Below are 21,003 nucleotides of genomic sequence, written 5' to 3'. Positions count from 1 at the left end.
TGGTGGCCGGAGCCCCGGCCTGCATAGCCCCGTGAGCCCCGTGAGCCCTACCAAGAAGTCTTGTTGTAATTGATATAGGGCAGAGAATTAGAAAGAGGGCTGGCTGGCTAATGAGGAGTCCACTCCTCCTGGGGCATTTAAAACATGACTGGCATTTACAAGTCCATGCAGCCTCGGCTTTGGCTTCTGTGTCAGAAGCCAGCTCTGACCTGCTGCCTCTCTCAGACTGCCTCGCCAGGCTGTTGGGAGAAAAACGGCCCCGTTTGTTTTCCTCAGAGAGAAATCAATACGTCTTTTTAATCGGCCAGAATGTCTTCCTGCTAACCTCTCTCCAGCTCTCCTGTGAGGCCGCCTTCCATGCTCTGTGTCCATCTGCCTGCGGAGCCGAGCTCTGTTCCTCCGGTCTCCCTCTTCTCTCCCCAAGTTCAAATCCTGATGCAGGCGCTTACTGCTGTGTGACACTGAGCAGATAACTTGTCCCCTCTAGGCACGTTTCCATCAAGATGAGGAAGTAGGAGGAGAAGGCGTGGCTAACTGTGTGAATGTGAGAGCTTGGGGAGCTGGGCTGGAGGGAGAGGGCCGGGGAGGAAGTGGACAGAGCAGGGTGCCCAAGGCTGTGCCTGGCTTCTTCCAGAGAGTGAGTGGTAGGGGAGATTCCCACCCACCCCGTCGTTTATCACTTACTTGCCTTTCTCTAAAGCGTTCTGGTTCGTCCGTCAAATAAATCAAAATCCGTCCGTCCGATAAAATTAGTCGTCCGTCCGTCCGTCCGTCCGTCCATTAAAATAAATAGATAAAATAAAGATAAATCGTCCGTCGATAAATCCAAATAAATCCCGTCGTCAAAAGTAAATCAAATGCAAATCGAATAAAGTAAATCAGAATAGTCCGTCATCCAATAATCCGTCAAATCCGTCGTCATCATCCCAAAATGTCCGTCAAATCCGTCGTCGTCCATCCAAATCCGTCAGGTCGTCGTCCATCCGTCCGATAAAATTCTAAAAGCCATCGTCTGTCCGTCCGTCATCATGAAAATAAAATCCCGTAAAATGATAAATCCCAAATCAATACTTTTCGTCAATCCAAAATAAAATAAAATCCTGTCATAAAATAACATATGCACATATAAAGGTTCATTCACTGTATATACTCCTGATAAAACTGCTGCCCCCGACCTTATATTCATACATTCATCCACCCACCTTCCCAACCAACCGTCTACCCACGAACACCTACACAGAGGGCCTTGAATACCAAACCGAGGAGTTAGGAAACTCTCTGGGAGGCGTGCGAAGCCACAGCTTTTGGTTTTGGAGAACCCTCTGGCTGCCGTGAGGAAGACACACCGCAGGAGGCAAGGCTGGAGGACGAGGCTGTTGAGAGACTCAGGAGTGAGAGTGTGTCGCCCGCCTGGGGCAGTGGGGGTGCAGAGGGGTGATGGAGAGGAGAGATTTAGGCGGTGAAATGGACAGGCCTCTGAGGTGGACGTGGGGATGAGGGAGAGGGAGACCCTGAAGGGTTCTGGTCTGAACAACTTCCGGGACTGGAGGTGGTTGGGGGTTCGTTCATTGGGGTGGGAGGTACAGGGGGAGAATGTGACAATATATTCATTTTGGACATGACGAATCTGAGGTTCCTAGAGATGTCCCAGCAGCATCTGGGAGGCCTGCTGCTCAGCACTGAGTAACCCTGGGGCTGGGACAGACTTGAGGCTGGTCAACCCAGGGACAGTCTTTGAGGCAATGGGCCTGGGTGTGGGGTCGGGGACAGAATAGGGGAGGTCTGAGAAGGGCCAGCATTTAAGGGGGCAGGGCCCACAAAGTAGGAAGAGAACCAGCTCAGGGCCTCATGGTGTCCCCAGGGCCGGGGTAGAGGGGAGAGGGTTTCTAGAACAAGGGCCTTAAGTCGAGGTTTGTGACCTTGGATGGGGACAAGCTGCATGTTTGCTTCCACCGATCTCTGACTGAAATTTAGCATTTCTTTCTATCATAAATGGAGGTAAAAACCACGGTGGAATCGCTGGCAGTTCCCCAGGCCGTCACCAGTAGCAATCACCGATATTTCCATGTCACATCGCGGTCACTGTGGAGCACTCTGAATGTCATCGACGGCCATCGCTGCTTCGCAGTCGCACAGTATCAGACCCACCCTCGGCTCTGGTTATTCATTGTGTTGACAGTGAAGCATGTATAGTTCTCTATCACAAATTTGTTTTTCCAAAAAATATTTTGACAGCTATTTTAACGTAACTGGTCTTCCTTTCTAATCCCAAGCATTAAAAAACATTTACGTACTTTAAAAAGTTATTCTGAGAAGGGGCTTATGAGCCTCGCCAGGGGGCACAGGAAAACGTAAGGACCGCGGGAGAGTGGGTGCAGTGCCTGGTCCTGCTGGCCTGGTGGGCGAGGAGGGGATGTCACTCGTGGTAGCGGGTGCAGGCGCAGGAAGGGCTGCAGGGCTCGGGGGGGACGCTGATGTGAATGTGTACATGCGTGTGGTCAGGGCGGGCAGGGGAGATGTGTGGTGGGGGACAGGCCCCTGGGAGGCCAAGAGACAATGTCATCACGCTCCATCCAGCCCTCACCCTCTCTGTGTCTCCACTGAGTGTCTACTGTGGTTTCTAGGGGGCAGGGACTGTGTCTTCTTCATTCAGGGTTCCCAGAGCTGCTATGGGTCTCACCTAGAGACAGGGTGCTGAGTAACTGAATACAGAGCGATGGACATTGAAAAGGAGGGGGAGGGGAGAGCAGGGTGGGAAAGGAGGCTGCAAAGCCTTAACACAGAAATCCTTCCTTAGCCTCTTTGATGCCTCCAAGTGACAGGGACCTCACTCCCTGCTGAGGCTGCAATGCTCCGAGCACGGGGAGGGGTGGATATGCTCTGCCGCTGGAGGGCACAGCCTGGTTGGGGTAAAAGGCCAAGACAGACTGCATTCCATTTGCAGCTGTTATAAGGGGGATGTGAGGAGGCGCCTGCACCCCCACCCCAGGACTCCGGAGGCTTCCCTGTGGGCACACCTTCTTTGTGGGTGGGGCTGGCTCAGCCCACAGGCAGTGGGACCCTGGCCCTTCGCTTCAGCAGTCGCTGAAGAGTCTCTGGCTGGAGCTTCCTTCCCAGGGACCATCCACCCCAGGTTTTCTTCCAAGCCAGCAGCCCCTGTGCCCACGTCATCGCCTCCCCCACTCCGGCTGTCTGCACTGGGCACTGTGGCCTGCTGGGCATCTGGGAATTAGAGACTTTGGCCAAATTCAAGGAGTTCTCGAATTATGGGGACTTGAAGAGTGGGGTTGGGATAGGGAGGGAAGGGAGGGCTCACTCCTTCGTCCCCTCCCCCTGGGGTATCTCAGCCCACTGAGGCTCCATGGCTTATAAGCAGAACCAATCAGCCAGGGCAGGGCCACGTGGCATGTATGGAGCGCTCTATCGCTGGAGGCATGTGAGCGGAGAGAGGCTTAGGACCATCTGCCCAGCAGGTCTGTTCACTTTATGGAGCAACTTTCTGTCCCGGCTCAGCCACTGTGTCACCTTGAGCGAGTCCTGCCGTCTCTGAACCTTCATTTTCATATCTGTAAAGTGGGCGTGATAACGTCTGCCATGCCCATCTCCCACGGCTGCTGTGGGCATGGGCAGAGCGAATCCTTAAACAAACGGAAGACAGGATGGCGTGAAGTTCAAGTCCCGGCTCTGTTTCTCACTAGCTCTCTGTGAATGCAGGGATGACACCCCGCCCTTGCAGGGTTGTGGTGAAGGTTCCGGGGGTAAGGCAGGGGGTCGTGACAGTGGGTTCCCCGGTAGGTGCTTGTGTTTTTTTAATTGTTGGATTTTCATTTTTCCTTAGAGCAGCTGTGCTTCATCACTTTTTGTTACACTTTTTATTGAGATAAAACATTTTTGCTGTAGAGCTCGCAAGTCTTAATGTCCAGCTCAAGGCGTCTTTCCATATAATCACTCCTGTGACCCAACTCAGGCGAAGAAGAAGGTCTCCAGTCTCCGGAAGCTTCTTCACTCCCCTCCCCCATGGATACTCCCCCCAAAGTTACCTCTGCTCTGGCCGCCTTAACTGCTGATTTCTCTCTCTCTCTCTCTCTCTCTCTCTCTCTCTCTCTCTCTCTACACACACACATACTACATACACTTGGATTCACACACTCTTTGCAATTCAGCGTCTGGTTTCTGCTACCCAGCCCGATGCCCGTGGGCGCCATCCGTGCTGCTGTGTGTTTCAGTAGTCTGTTCTTTTCCAACGCTGTGAAGTATTCCATGGAATGGATGGACCACAGGGTGTCTTGGCTCTGCTGACGTTTGGATGACTCTTTGTGGGGAGGCTGTCCCGTGCACTATAGGATGTTTAGCAGTATCCCTTTTCTCTACTCATTAGATGCCAGTGCCTGCCTTCCCGAGCTGTGACAATCAAAAATGTCTCCGGACGGGACCACATGTCCCCAGGGGGTCAAAATCATCTGCTTGATTCGTGCTCCAGTTGGTGGGCACCGGAGTTGTTCTCCGGTTGGGGCTGTTATGAGTAATATGGACCTTTTGGCAGACTTATATCAGCATTTCTCTGGGCTCAGGACCCAGGAGTGGCGCTGCTGGATCCCAGTGTGGGCCTCTGGTTTGCCTTAGCAGATACTGCCAAGAAGCTTTCCAGTGGTCACTGCTTGCAAAGATAAGTTGAATGAATGAATGACTTAGTGAATGTATTTTTTCTATAAAGCCCAGGGCCTGGAGCGTATTTGATATTCAAAACGGTAGCCACCGTTACCACAGTGCGGGTTCCACGGCCCCATATGCGGGTCCTAGAAGAGGGACGCACTCTGGGTGCCTCCAGGGCAGCAACGAGCCTGCTTCACCTCCGTTCAGGGGTATGGTGGGCACTCCACGATGTTCGTGGACCTAGGCTCAGAGGAGCACAGAAATGGACCGAGAACCGGGTCTGGAACCTCAGGCCCCAGCCCATGAAGGCCCAAGGCCTGAGCTCCCACTTTGGAAGCCACTGGGGACCAGTAGGGGAGAGTCCCCCATACAGGGGCTGGCCCACCTTTCCTGCCTCCTTGGTCCAGGAGGATGCAGCCCCCAGCTTCTTCCTCCACTGGATTTATTTAGACAATTGAGGTGCACCCTGGGAAATGGATCGGATTTTGGATTTGACAAAAATAAAAGCAAACTTAGCTGCCCCAGCCAAACCCAGCACTCCCACCCCCACCCACCCAAGCCCCCCAGTTACAGAAAGGAGACTGTCAGCGGGCCTATAGGATGGAGGGTGGTTGTTGCCATGGTAACCGTGCAGGCCTCTGGCTTGCTTCCTGGAGAGGAGGCTGCCCTGAGGGGCTTGCTTGGGTGTCAGGCACTGCCCCTCCATTTGGTTACTCTTCTCTCTGAAAAGTGGCAGGTTTGAGGGGACCCGTGCCATGGTGCCTTCCCTGGTGACTCTGTCTCTTCAGTTCATATCTTGGCCTTCTCAAGACTCAGCAGCTGGGACGTGGTGTGGAGTTTTGGTTCTGATCCAGCTCGGCCTTGTTCTGGGGGCCGTGAGGCCAGCACCCTCCCCTTGCTGGCTTCCCTTCCCACTATCTCCTGCAGATACAGCCTTCTTTCCCGGGCACGAGGAGGGACAGAACATGCCCCTTCCTCACCCCACTAGGCACAGCCAGATGGGCTGATGCTGGGCTCATGGCTGACCCAGGCCCACTGGGGAGAGACTGTGCAAAAAGAGAAAAGCAAATATTCCACTGAACATGTGCCAGTCGAGGGTCCCTCGTATTCCATGCCCTGTGTCCGGGGGCTGCAGAGCTCATGGATTTGGTCAGCAGGAGGTGGGTTCAAATCCTGCCCTGGCCACATACCAGCTGCGTGGACCTGGGTGGCTGTGGCTGGAGCCTTGGAGCCAGCTCTTGGTGCCTCAATTTCCTTATCTGTAAACTGGGAGGAACAGGAGTAGTTGCCAGTTTGGGGGAGCTTTGCTTAAGTTCTGGGGTGACTCTCTGCATTGCCAGGCCTGAACAAATCCATTTTGTGGAAAGGCTATGGGTGAAGATTCAGCACGTTGCTAGACAGACATCCATTTACGGGGCTGGGAGAGAACCTCATATTTCCACTCAAGGTCATGTTAAGTAATCAGCACATAACGCCAGCATGGGATTCTCGGTTCTCTGCTGGTGAGGTGCTTCCCCCGCCTCAATGCCCAAAGAACAGAAGACCCCGGACCCTTTTGTAGGAGAGGCTGGCAAAGCGAAGGGCTGTCTCTGCTGCGTAGCACATGCCAAGCCTTGGTCCCCCGTCCGTGGCTATACAGGCTCTGTGTTTGGGGCCTCCGGGCTCCCCACCTCATGTGTTTGCTGTAAGGTTTATATGGGGTAATACCTGCTACTTGATTAGAAAGCTCCTTGGCAAACAAACCCTCAAGAACACTTAGAAACCGTTTGCCATTAACCTGGTATTTGGCACACAGCTGGTACTCAGTATATGCTCCCTGCTGGGCTTGGGGACCCCAGTTCTGAGGACCTGAGGCCCATGGGAAGCGTGAGCGGAGCAGAGGGGACGGGGTGGGGGACACTTTGGTGGTTTTCTTGTCCCCTGGCCAGGCTGGTGTTCGGGGAGGCTTTGCCTGCTGGGGAAACTATCAACTGGTCCCCCATTGCTATCTCCCCATCTATGCTCCTTAAAGCACCTATCAGGGACCTCATTGGTTTCAATCACTGAATGTGGCCATGCTGAGCAGGCAGTAAGAGAGAGAGCCCGGACATTTGGGGAAATGTGGCGTTTCAGTGGGTCTCAAAACCAGCCGTGGCCCAGGGACCCCCCCGCCCTGTGTGGGGAGTCTGCTGTTTGAAGGTCACTTCGCTTCAGGCTCGCTGTGTCTCTTGGCTGGCTCGCTGCCCTGTTTTCCATCTGTGCAATGGGTGATTGGATCAGATGTTCTCCGAGGTCTTCGGTGGGGTTGTTCTGTGACAAAGGTCACTCTGACAGAAGTGAGGATCTGGGCGATGAAGTAGGCATGGCCTCAGATGCCAGGTGAGGGGCTTTGAGCCTTGCTGTGAGAGGCACCGGGGAGCCGCTGAAGACCCCCTGCCCTCTTGGAACTAGCACTCAAGTCCCTGCCTTATTGCCCAGAAATCCTGTACGGACCCGTTGGGGTCTCTGTCCTTCCTCAAATCGTCCCAGAAGCCCAGAGCTTGCTCTCGGAGTTCCTCAATGCTTATGACCGATGGCGGAAACATTAGGCTTTGGGCCAGGCCACAGCGCGCTCAGCCCGTAGACCTCGACTCCCTCTGACAGTCTCCTTCCCCGTCCTATGTGGTCTAGTTCAACTTCAAGAAGGGCTGGTGCCTTTGATCCCTCAGCCAGTGGGGAGCGTGTCAGGAATGGCGGGCAGTGATGCCAGCTCTGGCCTGACTTCTGAGCCTCACAGGCTCTTGGAAAGGGCCCAGGCTCTGCCATCTGGGATTTCCCCGAGCGCCTCAGGGCAGGGCTGAGACTGTCCATCTCTGAATGTCTGCAGCTGAGCAATCTAGAGGTGAAAGCCGGTCCATCTGCCCCCTTGAGGGACTCAGTGCCACGGGCAAGCTGGATGAACGACGGAGGCAGAACCGTGCGGCAGAGACGGGCAATACCGAGTCAGACCGTTTGGACTACTCATGACTATGTGACCTTGGGCAAGTCACGCCAGCAATCCAGGCCTGTTTCCTCATCTGCCTCAAGTGGGCTATGATGAGAGCTAAGGCCATGTCTCCAGGGGCCTGGCACGCAGTAGTTGTAGGTACTGCCAAGTTCATTGCTGTGAAACCAGCTAGAGCGGATGGGTAGGGAGCACTTCCAGAGAGGAGGCTGAACCATCACCTTATAAATGGGGAAAGGTGCTTTAAGGGAATAGTTAAGAAGAGGTGACAAATGAACTGGGCTGTGAAGAATGAGGAGTTTGCCTGGTAGAGAGGGTAGAATGAAGGGAAAATGCATGCAGAGTTTGCGTGGGGCTAGCAGGAAGTCTAGCGGATGCCAAGGCCGGTGGGAGGTGGGGCCAGAAGGGTTCACTGAGGTCAGAGTCCAGAAGGCTTTGGGTGTCCGGCTAACGGGGGCGACGGGAGCCACAGGAGGTTTTTGAACAGGGGAGGGGCACATTCTGAGTGGAGCCTAAGGCGGACTAACCCGGCGGTGGCAAAATAGCTTGGGAACAAGAAAGGCAGGCTCTGGTTTTCTGGGCCAGCTCTGCCTTTTTCCAGCTGGTGACCTTGGGCGAATCATGTTCCCCTTGGTGTCTCGATTTCCTCATTTGTAAATGTGGTTTGTAATAGCACCGTGAGGATTAAATGAGGTCATACTTACAGAGGGATCCAATAGCGTGGGGCACACAGTGGGCCTGGTTATTGGGTGGGGCAGATTGGAAAGGCAGAGACCAGAGCTGGAGGCTGGAGGGGAGGCTGTGCAGGGTCCAGGTGAGATGCTGAGGATGGGCTGAAGCCTCAGGGGAGGGAGGGTGACGTCACAGGCAGGGACAAGCCATGTGTCACAGAGGAGAACACAGGCCTTGGAGTCTAGCAGGCCTGGTATGAATCTCAACTCTGGTACTTCCCAGCTGTGTGACTCAGCAGAGGCCCCTAGTTTCTGTGAGCCTCAGTTTTCTTCACCTGTAAAATGGGCCTGCCGGCCTCCACTGCTCAGGGCCCTGGTGAGGGGGAAGTGGGGGTGCCAAGCTCCTGGGAGACCCCTGCTAAGAACATTTTGAACTGACAGGAAAGGCAGAGGGAGCAGAGGAGGAGGCTGGAAAGCATGGCAGGCAGGGGGGAAGAGCAAGGGGGAAGGGGGACGTTCACTGGTAATTAGAACGTTTGAACTTCAAAAAAGTTAATTAATGATGAAGCTGCTGCTGGAGCGATGCTCAGGCTAGAAGGGGGCCCTGGCAACAACCGAAATTAATTACAGGCTGTGGCGGGGGAACGGCAGTGGGGTGAGGAGGTGGCAGGAAAGAGCAGGGCTTGGGCAAGGAGGGTCTGAGGGGGAGGCAGGGCGGAAGGCAGCATCCCAAGGTGAGCAAGGGTCCAGGGATGGGAGGGAGGCTGTTGCCAGGGAAACCAGGTTAGTCTCTCATCCGGCAAGGGGTGCTCAGCACCCCCTGGGCAGGGTCTGGCGGAAGGTCTGGCTGGTGTGGTTACATCTGAACTTGGAACGAGTCTGAAATTTAGGGGCGAGGGTTTTCATTCAAGCATCACTGGATGTCACAGTGGGCAGGGCCCAGAGAGGTTTACATATTCATGCCACAGACATTTACTAGATGACTGTCACTGTCAGAGCTGTGAATGCAAAACCCCTGTTCCCTTGGAATGCAGGTTCTAGCTGTGGATGAAGACAGTGGGCAGGCTGACATGTCAACAAGGCAGCTTCAGGGCATAAGTGCCCAGAGACCATAAAGCTGGGAGACGGGAGTGGTCAGGGTGGAAGAGAGTGACCGCTGAGGAGGAGAGATTAGATTAGATGGGGACTACTCAGAGGAGGCGACAATGACGCTAAAGGGTCAGAAAGAGCAGTCCTTGAGGTCTTGAGAAGGGTCTGCCAGGTAGAGGGAACAGGTGGTCAGGGAAGGAGGAAGTGACTGTCAGAGGGCCGTGGTCTGGGGTGGAGAGGCAGGGATGATCCAGAGGTGGCCTGCCAGCCAGGCCTCTGGGGACTGCTCCCTTCCTGAGCCCGAAGGGAGCTCTCAGGCTGGGGCAAGGAGGTGTGTGTATGGGAGGGTGTTGTTCTGCCTGTGGTGGCTTAGTTAGGGCTTCAGGTTCTCAGGTGGGTTTGGCACGTGTGGCCATGTCTGCTGTAAAGGGGGCGTTGCCTGGTTCCGAGGTGCCTGGAACTCGGTCAATGACCCATTCAGGGAAGGAACCGGAAGAGGGGAAGAACCAGGAATGGGGTGTATGCCTGTGCTTGTGGTGGTGGGAGTTACTGCATTCCAGGGTGCATCCTGCCCCACGTGCCCACGGGCCCCGCCCCCACTGTTTTGTCCTTGACTCACACTGTGCACGTGGTTTGAATGTGTCAGCATGCTGGTGATCCTGTTGAACTGCGTGACACTCGGCATGTACCAGCCGTGCGATGACATGGACTGCCTGTCGGACCGCTGCAAGATCCTGCAGGTGAGGCCGGCGCGCCCCGCTCCGCCCCGCCTGGATAAGACCGCCCACCCTATCCTGCCTGCCCCACCGCCCTACCCCGGCTGTGCCCATAGCCCACCACCGTGCCTCGCTCCACCCACGTGCCATGGCCCAACCTTATGCCCGCCCCAACCCTGCCCATTCAGCACCACCGAGCCACATCCCCACTACCTGGCCTGCCCTCAGCCCGGCGGCGGTCAGCCTCACTTCTACCACCAATTCTCATCCATTTCCTTCACACCGATCTTCTTTTCTCCTCCATCCCTCTCTCCATCTTGGGGCCTCTGCCCCAGTCCGGGTCCCCTTCTTCTCCCCCCTCCTCCTCCTGGTCTCCCCAACATGACTCCTCCCTCTCCAACGCTCCTCTACGGAGGTCTGCCCTTCACTTCCAGGAGCTCTTGGAATAAAGGCCAAGCTCTGTAACTGGCCCCACAACAAGCCCTCGAAGAGCGGGCGTCAAGTATCTTGCCCCATCTCCCGAGGTCCCAGGTGGGGCCAGCCCTTGGTACCTGCCATGACCCCACGTGGTGCATGCATACCCGTAGTGCAGGTGTTAGGGTTATACCCATTTTATGGGCATGAGAACACTCAAGGCCATCTACCTGGGAAAGCCAGATTCCTCCCGGAGAAACGGCCCGCGGCCTCCTGTGTTTCCACAGGACTCATCAGGTCCCAAGCAGCCCAGGGCCTCAGAATCCCCTGGGGCACTTGTTAGAGATCCAGACTGCTGGTCCATCTCAAACCTGCAGAATCAGAATCTCCGAGGCGAGTCTAGGGTTCAAGTGAGTAACAAGCTCCTCCGCCAGCCCCAGGCCCCTGAGCAACGTTAGAACAGATTATCCTCCTTGGGTACTAGGCTGGCTTCCCTACCAGGCTTCCCTACCAGGTTGTGAGTTCTCTCAAGACTCATTTCTCTGTCTCCAACACCTAGCCTCCATCCTGGCACATAGTAGGTGCTCAGTGCCCGGTTGTTGAATTGAATTGCCCTGCAGCCCTCAATGATCCTGGAAAGAGGAATTTCACCCAGGTCCCTTCCTTAGGAAACATATTTACCTGAGCTCTGGTTAGGGACACATTTGGGACTTCCTTTCCGAGCAGAGGAAGGCAGCACTGAGACCCGTGCCTGGCGGGGGAGTTGGGCCTCGTTTGAGAAAGTTCCTTCTGTGTGGGCTTTGGAGTCAGATAGACCTGAGAGTCAGTTCTGGTTTTGCCACTCACTCGCCATGTGACCCGAAGCAAGTTGCTTGACCTCTCTGAGCCTCAGTTTCCTCCTCTGTAAAATGGGACCATTTGCGGGGTCATTGCGAGAATTAGAAGAGAGAATTCAGGTCAAATGTTTAGCCAGTGCTTGGCAATTATTAGAGAGAGCCTCTTTGCTCCACATCCATCTGGGTCCCTTGTTATGATACCTGGTTTTAGGGAACAAATAAATGGGCTGTATGACCTTGAGCAAGTTCATTCCCCTCTCTGGGCCTTAGTGTCCTCAACTGTGAAATGACTGCATTGGACCAAGATCTCTGAGGTTCTCTTCCTGCCTAGGATAAGAAATTTTCAGGTCTTTCCCAGGTCCCTTTCATCCGCGACCATGTCCCCATCGCACACTGTGACTCTGACCCATGGGTCCTGCTCCCGAACCTCACGCTGTCCCTTCATCTTGCCCTGCAGGTCTTTGATGACTTCATCTTCGTCTTCTTTGCCATGGAAATGGTGCTCAAGATGGTGGCCCTGGGCATTTTTGGCAAGAAGTGCTACCTTGGAGACACGTGGAACCGACTGGATTTCTTCATTGTCATGGCAGGGTAGGTGATGCTCGTCGGGCAGATCTGAGCCTCTGGTACATGCCTGACTCAAGTTCAGTAACGCGGGGGGCCTCCTGGTGATGACGGTGAACCTGCGTGGTGAGGTCTGGGAGGCAGACACTCCTTCCTCCCCTCTCTGGCAAGTCGCGTGCCCTCCTGCGCTGTCAGCTGACACTGGGTCTGCTTTACACCAACTACTTGTATGACCTTGAGAAAATGACTTACCCTCTGTAAGCTTCAGTTTCCTCATCTGTAAAATGGGGATAATAACAGTAGCTATGTCAAAATGAGCATCCAATAAATGTTAGCTGCTATTATTATTATTCTAGATCACTCGGCAAGTCAGAGAGTGAGCAGACTCAAGCACTGTCTGGCTCCAAACCGTGGTCATTTCTACCAAGGCATAAGCTATAGTCAGAGAGAGGCCAGGGTTACGTCTTAGTGTCTTGTTCCTGCTTAGTGCCTTGTTCCTGCTTTCCTAGCTCAAACCGGGCTGGTGGCTCATTCATGCATTCATACATCAAGCAGGGCTTGAATGCTAAGAGTAGATGTGGGATATGGAGAACAGCAAACCCAGACAGAGGCCTTGTCCTTTAGCAACCGTCTGGGGAGAGGCATCCAACAGCTACATGAGTGAATGGGTCACACACACTGAGCCAAGCTGGGGGCTCTGCGGCTTGAGGACTTTCCTGAGGAAGTGACCCACAAGAGCTGAAGGATAAGCAGGCGTTAGCCATGCCCAGGAGTGGGTTGATATGGCAGGAGTGACAAGGACGGGGGTGGGGAGAAAAAGCTTCGAGGCCAGTGAGTATGTGTGTGAGTGCGTCCAGTGTCATTGTATGTGAGAGTGCGTGACTGTGCATATGCGTCGTGTGTGTGACGCCACTGAGAAGGGGCAGGGAGGGTGGGCAGACACCTGATGGGGCGTTGGTGCCACCAAGCCTGTACTGAATTCCACAGATCTGTTCTGAAGTGAAACGATGCGTCCACTGGTGTTTAAAAAAGGTCACGCCTCTTCTCGGCCTCCTTTCTGAGAACTGTATCCGATTTCGCAACCACATCGTCAACAGTTATTAAGCCCTAACTAGAAGTTATACTGGGGTCATAGGGTTTCTTGTGAACCATGTCACCCCTTTGCCAAGTTCCTCATTCTCATTATCATTTTGGTGTGGTTGGAGGATATTCTTAGTTTTTTTTTTTTTTTAGTTACAAAGGTGTTTGGATAGTGTCGTTTTTCAGTCTTGCCTCTCCAAACATGTATTCCTTTGATCTTTGTGTGTGAGGGGATAGTTTTTGTCTGCACCGTTCTAGAGTCATAACTTTTATCCCTCAGAGCCAGGCACATGGTATCGTTCAAATCTACAACAGACTCTGTGTCTCGCAGGTGAGTCTAACACAGGTCTGATTCTTCTTTCTTGGGCGACAACCTGCTTTTTCCTTGCTAGAAGCTTGTAGGGTTTTCTCCTGACCTTCGGAATTCAGACATTTCACTGGATAAGTCTCGGATTACAAGATCGTTCCCTGTGGGTCCTTTCAGAACTCAAGGTCAGGAAAAAACTCTTATTTATCCTTTAGTTATTGCCCATTTTTTTGGTCTCTCCTGAAATTCTCATTAAGTGGGTACTTCCCTCCTCTCTCTATTCTTCACATTTTTACTCTTTCCCTCAGATTTCATCTGTGCTAAGAGAAAGTTCCTGGACTCAGTCTTCTGAATCATTTGCCATGTCCTTTCTTCCACTTACTGCCCCTGTCAGAAGTGTTCATCTACTCTGCGTCTTAATGCCCGAGATCGCTTCTTGTTCTTGGATCCTATTTTGCAGAGCAGCTTGAGTCTGTTCTTGTTTTATGAATATAGTATTCCTCGAATCTCCTTATGGACTCTAAAATTAGGCTCCTTAAAAGTCCTTTCCTGGTCCTGAAGCCAAAGGATAATTTGCAAAAAGTTACAAAAAAAAAAAAAAAAAAAAAAAGACCCATGTTCAAATCTTAGAAGGAGGATGAATCACAGATCTATTCAACTCATTATCGAGGGACCAGCAGGATGGTAATCAGCAGAATTAGGAAAACGAGCATTGGAGAAAGAGTGTGAGGATGAGTGCTAGGTTCGAATCAAAGCTGGTTAACGACCCGCAGGGTCATAAAACCATAACCTTTGGGATTATCTTTTCTACTGGGCAGAAATCACTTACAAAAATCTACAAGTTAACATGTAAATTCACAGAAGTCAGACCTTTAATTAACAGTAAATGGTGAATCAAACAAAGGTATATTCCCCTAATGAAGTCAGCTGTAGATTGGTCTGTTAAATAATGCTCCCAAGTGACATTGCGAGAGATGCTGCCCTTCCTTTGCCTTATTTCCCAGTTTTAGTATAATTTTTCTGAACTCCTGCTTTGGGGAAGCCATTCATTTTGCTGGCTCCACTCACCGCCTCCCATGATCACCCCGACTTTGCTCTTTTGACTTGAAGAGTCTCCTCTATTGCCTAGTGATCCTTGCTGTCTGCTCATATTTATACATTAAGACAATAAAGAGCTAAACCGCCCTGAGGAGCCGCCCTGAGGAGCCGCCCTGGCTTCAGCATTGTGGCGAGGTCTCCTTTTAATATCTTTTCTTGGTTCTGGGGGTGAGGTTCACAGGCTGGCATCCTCCTGGGGGTTAGGGAGGGCTGGATAGGATCCCATGTTTGGTTTAATGCTCTGTAGCTGCCCTTAAAAAATTGTTAATACATTTTGAACAAGGAGACCTGTGTGTTCGTTTAGCACTGGGCCCTGCGCATTTTGTAGCTACATGGGGGCAGGTTCAGCGGAGACCCATGTGCAGGATGCTGGGGACTTTGGTGACCCAGACCTGCCCCTGTCTTCCAGGTCCTCACCTCCTTTGTGCCTGGGGATGGCATGGGTGCAGAGGCAGGAAGCCACAACCCCGGGATCCACAGCCCAGCCCCCCAGTCTTGCTCCCACTCAAGACCTGTCCCCAGAGCTGCCTGCCCGTCCCCCGCGGTCCCAGCCAGGCTTGGTGCTATAAATGTTCTGTTTCCCGAGTAACAGGCCTGACATCCCAAGCATGCTTTCTTCCTTCCTGCTCCTCCCCTTCCCCAAATTACTGGCTCCTTCTTCGAGCTATGGAGGAGACAGAACCTCTGCGCTAGAAGGTTCCTTAGAGGTCAAAGCTTTCATCTCCACATCCAGACAGCCTCGGCTTCCAACCCGCCACTTGGGGACTATGTCCCAAATTGGGACAGCCTAATGTGCTAGAAAGTTCTTTTTCTTTCAGTGAGCTGAAAAATTTGTCTTCTTGTAGCTCCTACTTGATGGAACCATCCGTTCACTTATTCATTCACAAAATCAGCATTTATTGAGCATCTGTAAATGCCAGCCCTTGTGCTGGGCAGTGGGGACATGACACATGCTGTTGTGATCTCCCGGTTTATAAAACGGTTTATAAAATGGGTGTAAAACAGATAATAAAATTCTAAATAAATTCTAAATTGGGATCGATGCTGTTGCAAAGAAGTATAGAGGGCCATGAGGGTATGCAATAGGGACCTGATTTAGATGGGAGTCTGCATATGGCTCTCAGAGGAAGAGAGTTGAGCAGGCGGAGGGTAGGGGCAGGGCACTTCGGGGAACCACATGCAGAGGGCCTGAGGGGGCTGTCTGACGAAGGAGAGGGAGAGCAGAGGGCATGCTGGAGCCCAGGGATCCCGGGGGTGGGACGGTGGGTGCTGAGGGATAAAGCCAGAGAGCAATGCAAAGTCCTGATCACACAGGGGGCCCCGGACCGATAAGGCTATCTCTGACAGACCATGACAGTCCTTCAGAATTTGGAAGGTGGCTCCCTTCCTCTCTAAGTCTTCCCTTTTCCATACGAAATGTTCCCAGTTCTTCCCACAACTTGTGGAAGGACAGGTGAGGAGGCCTTACCTGTTGGACTCACTTTAAGTGACCAAGTGGGTCTTGGTCCCTGGCTGGGGAGTAGGACCTCAACCAGTGACGACCTATGGCGGGGAGAGAACAGATCACCCTTGTCTCAATGCTGTGTAGGACTGCAGTGACCTGTCCAGTGGCTGTGTTCTCTGTCACTCCCAGGTGGTATTCATCCTTCAAGCCAAGTCTCTCCCACCCTGGAACTAAACACAGTTGATTTTTTTTTTAACTCAACTACTAAACTCTGCATTTATTGCTATTAATTTCATCTTACCAGGATCTCTTGGAATCCTGATTCAGTCACTCATTACATTTATTTGCTGTGCTTGATCAGCCCAGGTCAGCAAGCCCTGTGGCACCTCACTAGAGACTCTCTTCCAGTGTGTGACAAGCCCTGGTAATCATCAGGTAATAGTTGAACCCACCTCACTGTCTCATGGAAGCCACGCTTTTCTGTCTTTGTGTATTACGAGGTCATGAAATAGTCAATGACATTCTCGTTGAACTTGAGATATTCTTTACCTGTATATCTCCCTTGGTGCATCATGCCGGTAATTCGACCGCCTCCCCATTTCAAAAACATGAAATGGCCATTGCCGGCTGTGGGGAGGGGCGTGGGCATCTCTGTTAAAAGCTTTCCCAAGAATTCTAGTGCTGGGTCTCTAGGGCGAATCAGGGCTGGAGGGTTGGGCTGCAGGGACCTCTCCAGAATGAGGCTGAAGCAGAGCCTTGCCAAGGGCATGGCCGGCATGGGCCCCACCTTGGATGAATGCAGGGAACAGGAGCCGTAAATCTGAAAGCCCTTGAAAGCTTCTGACTGTGACAGTGATGGCATGAAATGGAGCAGCTGAGGGATGAGTGTCCAAAGTGCCCCATCAGTGGGACTTTAAAAAGCAAAGGGAATTGAACCCTCGTAGGCATCATCCGGGGAGGGGCATGATCAAGCAGGAGCATCTGCTGTTTGCTGAGGACTCGCCGTGGGCTGATGCTCTGCATCACCTGGTCTAATCTTCTGACCAGCTCTGTGAGGGAGGGACTGTGGTCAGTTCCATTTCACAGATGATGCACAGGGACAGGGAGTGACCTGCCCAAGGTCACGGGCTGGTAAGGGGCACAGGAGGGATTGAACGTAGGGAGCTTGGGTCCAGGGGCTGGGGTTGAGTCCTGGTCCTGTGTAACTTGCTGGCTGTATTTTGTTAGGGATGCATTTAGCGGCAAATCACAGAACATCTGACCAACAGAGGCTCGAGCAAATCCTGGAGTGTGTGTGTGTGTGCTTCTTTTTTTTTTTTTTTTTTTTTTTAATGTGAATACATGGTTCTGAGGTCGGTGGTTACTGGTGATGTCTCTGTAATATTCTTGTGATTTTCCAGACCTTAAGCTTTCATGGTCACAAGGTGGCTGCTGAGGCTGTGGGCATCACATCTGCACTGACGGCAGGAAGGTTGAAGGGAGACAGGGCTCTGCCAGCGGTACCTGTCCTATTGGACCAGGAAAACCACATTTTCTTTCCTAGATCCTTCCCCTGTCCCAGCACACTTGGCCAGAACTGGATCTTGTGTGGCCATCTTTAGCTGCAAGAGAAACTAGGAAAATAGCAAACATCATTGAATTGGGCTAAATCAACCAAGAATTGTCCCCTGCGGCTGGGCAAGATTGGAAGAAGAGAATGCGCATTGGGTGGGCAACTCTTAGAGTCGGCCACATTCCTCTCCCAGGGCCTGAGTTTCTTCATCTGCTCTTGGCCAAAGCTGTGGCCGTCCCATGTCTCCACACCCTGGTCGGAGCCTCTGGGGCTCTGCCTGGGCTGACCCGCGAGGGCATGTGATCTGTTGAGAAATCTAAAGCCAAATACCAACCAATGCAAGCTCCCCAGAGCCCTGTGCCTGCCAGCAGACCTGGCCATGAGCTTCAGAGGGCCACCATGGGGGCTGATTCCAGAAGCTGTTGTAACCGGCCTGCCTCCTGTATGGCTCTGTGTGCATTATCTGTGGGTCAGGGGAATACTCCATGTGTCAGCAGCCCAGGGTACCTTCCTGGCTGTGACACTGACTTTACACCCTGACTTATCCTAGGCTCTACAGGTCTGTCTGCTCCAAAGACTGGGTGCTATGAGGGTAGGGGCAAGGCTGAGTCATCATCCTGGAGTCCCCAGAGCCTGGCCCTGGGCCAGCATGGAGGAGGAAGCTCCATGACATGTTTATTTCATATCTGTTGTGTCCAGGCACCATGGAACTGGGGGAGAGGGTATTTGGGGCCCTTTTCTTTAAGTTTAACTGGCCGTTGGGTGGGTGTGGACTTGGGAAGGTTCTTGGCATGGATGATTTCCCATTTGCATATGGAGTAGAGTGGGAGAGAGAGAGATTGATGATCGCCGCGCAGGTTCGTTTCCATGGAAACAGGATGCTAGCTGCCATGGAGGAGGGAGGTTAGTCGCCAGAGATTTTCAGGCCACAGGTTGACAAGCCAGACACCAGTCAGTCATGAACCGGGCAGAACTCTCTCTGTTATACGAGACAGGAATCCTAGTTTAAAGGAATTTATCATCTCCTTTATCAGAAGCCGAGGGGATCTCTGGCTTCAGGGCCTGCTTGATCCAGAATCCCGAAGGATGTCCCCAGACAGTGTATCCTCCCATCCCACAGCTCTGCTCGTTCCCTCTGCGCCGCCCTTCCTCCCTGGCGGCTTTCCTCTTGGGTGGTGGGCAGTGGCGGGCAGCCCTAGGGTTCACAGCCTTCTCCCTTGGTTCCACGGAAAGAATTCTTTCCCAGCCGCTCTTTGGCTGGCATGCGTCACGTGCTTGTCCCTGAACCAATCACCGTGGTGGGAATGAGGCCGTGCTCTGATTGGCCAGACCTAGGGCCAGTCCTTCCCTGGCACTGGATGTGAGGTCAGCCCCACCCATGCCACGTGCCCCGGGAGTGGGAAGAATGGACTTGGAAGACCCCAGGATCGTTACCCAAAGAGCAGAGAAGGGAGCTCGCAGCGGGCAGAGACCACCAGCGCTGAGGTGGTTTCCCAGAGCTAATGTCCGCTAACGGGGCTGGGTGCTCGTACGTCCTCACGACCCCAAGAACTTGCGGGCGACAAACCCATTTTGTGGATGAGGAAATGGAGGCGCAGAGAGATTAGCAGCCTGCGCTAGGTCACACCAGCGGTGTGGGCCAGATCGGGGGATGCGCTCAGGTACGACTGCCCCCAGAGTCCGCGCAGACTCACAGCACGAGGGGTTTACCTTTCCAGAGGCTACGATATTCCAGCGGATCTGCCCCGGAGGACTTACGTGGCCTCACCAGCCCTCAGGAGGCTGCGTGCGAGTCCCCGGGGAGGGATATTTCCCCCAAGCTCTGGTAAAGCTGAAATGTGTCTCTATCTGGCTCCCGGCAGCAGTGCCCACCTGCTGTGGTGCCGAGAGGACTCTGGAGAAATGGAGCTAAATGTCACGCGCGGCAGACGTTATGAGGCATATCTGGGACACATACAAAGAAATTATACACTGTTGTTTATCTGAAGTTCGAACTTAACTGGGCATCCTGTATTTATGTGGCAACTCTCCCCAGAGATAAAGTCCCTGGAGTGTTGTCACTTGAATGGAACCTTGGCGAGAGAAGGTCCAGGGTCTCCTGCTCCTGAGGTCCCCGGAGCTGCCCTCGTTCCTGCCAGCCCAGGATCCGACCTCGTGATCCCCAATTCCCCCTTTACTCTGAACTTGGCCTGAGATGGTTCAGAGCATCAGTTTCTTTATCAGTCAGGCGGGCTTAATCATCCCTGTTCTGGTCTCATAGGATTTGTGTGACGATATATGGGTAAAAATGACCCACAAATCATGGAGTGCTGCCAAAGTCGAGGGTTCGTTACTATCTAATTCTCTCTTTCCATTATTTCCTTCCTCCTTTCTTCTACTGAGCACCTACTATGGGCTGGGTGTGGGGAAAGTGGGATAGGCTGGTGGTCTAGTTACCAACCAACACGACAAGCCTGAATCATCAGGGAGCTGCCTCCTGACAGATGATCTGCCGTATCCGACATCTCGGCTTCTTTTCCATTAGCTACATCTTAAATTACATTTTAAGAAAGCCCCCGTGGGCACCTTGCAGAGATTGAGGAAACACCCTATTTTTATCAGCGACACTCAGAAACCATCTCCTGGGAGGGGTATTTCCTGGAAAGACGTTAAATCTCAGTCATTTATGTTGTTTCTTGTTACCTCCAAGCTTCTTTTCTGATCTTATCCTTCAAGTTATTTGTTTGACAAGCTGGCATGGGGAGCCCTGGGCTGGTCACTGGGCATCCAGCTGGGACTCTGAGCCAGCCCCGGCCCTGAGGAACAAGGACGTGACAGAGCTTGCCTCAGAGCCAGAGGTGCCCTAACAGAGGCACAGTGGGACATAAGGCAGGAGAGCTCCATTCCACCCCAGGGGCGGGACCTGGAGAGCTGGGACGGGCATTCCAGGTAGAAGGACTGGCAAAGGCAAAGGCATGTGGGCTGGGAACAGCACGTGCACTCTGGGAACCTGAGAGTTTTGGGTGACCCTTGAATGCAGGGCAAATTGTGGGCAGTGCTAGGGTCACGTCCAGACCGCTTCTGGAGGCCCTTACTTCTTGGGCTTGCTCCGGCTGGAGGTGCATCCAGGGAAGGTTTGAAGCTGGCATCATGTGATTCATGGACAAATGTTACCTGAGGCTGTGACATGATACCAGCTGACACTTATTTGGCTCTGATTTGTGCCATGCTCTGTTCCAAGCACCAAATCCATATAGGAACACATTTCACCTTCTTCTACCCCTGTGAGTTCTGTTCAGTGACTTGCCCAAGGTCACATAGTGCACTAGCAGCAGAGCTGGGATTAGAACCCAGGCTCCATGCTCTAACTGCTGCTGCTGCCGCTGCTGCTGTGTGTGTGTGCATGTGTGTGCGCGTGTGTGCACGCACGAGCGTGTGTGTGTGGTGCTTGCTTGCCACCTCGCCAGCTGAGAGGTGTTCAGGAACCAGAAGGCATCCTGGCCTGATGATGGATGAGGTGGGGTGGGGTTAGGCCACGCAGAGCTCCTGGATCCCCCATTACCTGGCCGTGTGACCTGCGCTCTTTCTGAGCCTCAGCTTCCTAACCCTAACCCTAACCCTAACCCTAACCCTAACCC

The 21,003-nt window shown here is 53.1% G+C and overlaps 1 protein-coding gene across 1 annotated transcript in view; it reads left to right on the top strand.

Annotated features, from left to right (window-relative positions):
- The window catches only part of CACNA1I (calcium voltage-gated channel subunit alpha1 I), a 110,791-nt gene that overhangs the window by 18,108 nt on the left and 71,680 nt on the right, over positions 1 to 21,003 (top strand). Inside the window, exons 3-4 of the mRNA XM_039863408.1 lie at positions 10,004 to 10,115; positions 11,799 to 11,932. Of these exons, the coding sequence (XP_039719342.1) occupies positions 10,004 to 10,115; positions 11,799 to 11,932 (246 nt within the window). The remainder of the gene's footprint in view (positions 1 to 10,003; positions 10,116 to 11,798; positions 11,933 to 21,003) is intronic.

The sequence above is a fragment of the Pteropus medius genome, unplaced genomic scaffold (genome assembly GCF_902729225.1).
Source record: "Pteropus medius unplaced genomic scaffold, Ma_sr-lr_union100, whole genome shotgun sequence".
NCBI lineage: Eukaryota > Metazoa > Chordata > Mammalia > Chiroptera > Pteropodidae > Pteropus > Pteropus medius.
Note: the sequence above shows the minus strand (reverse complement) of the source record. Positions and strands in the feature narration are given on the sequence as shown.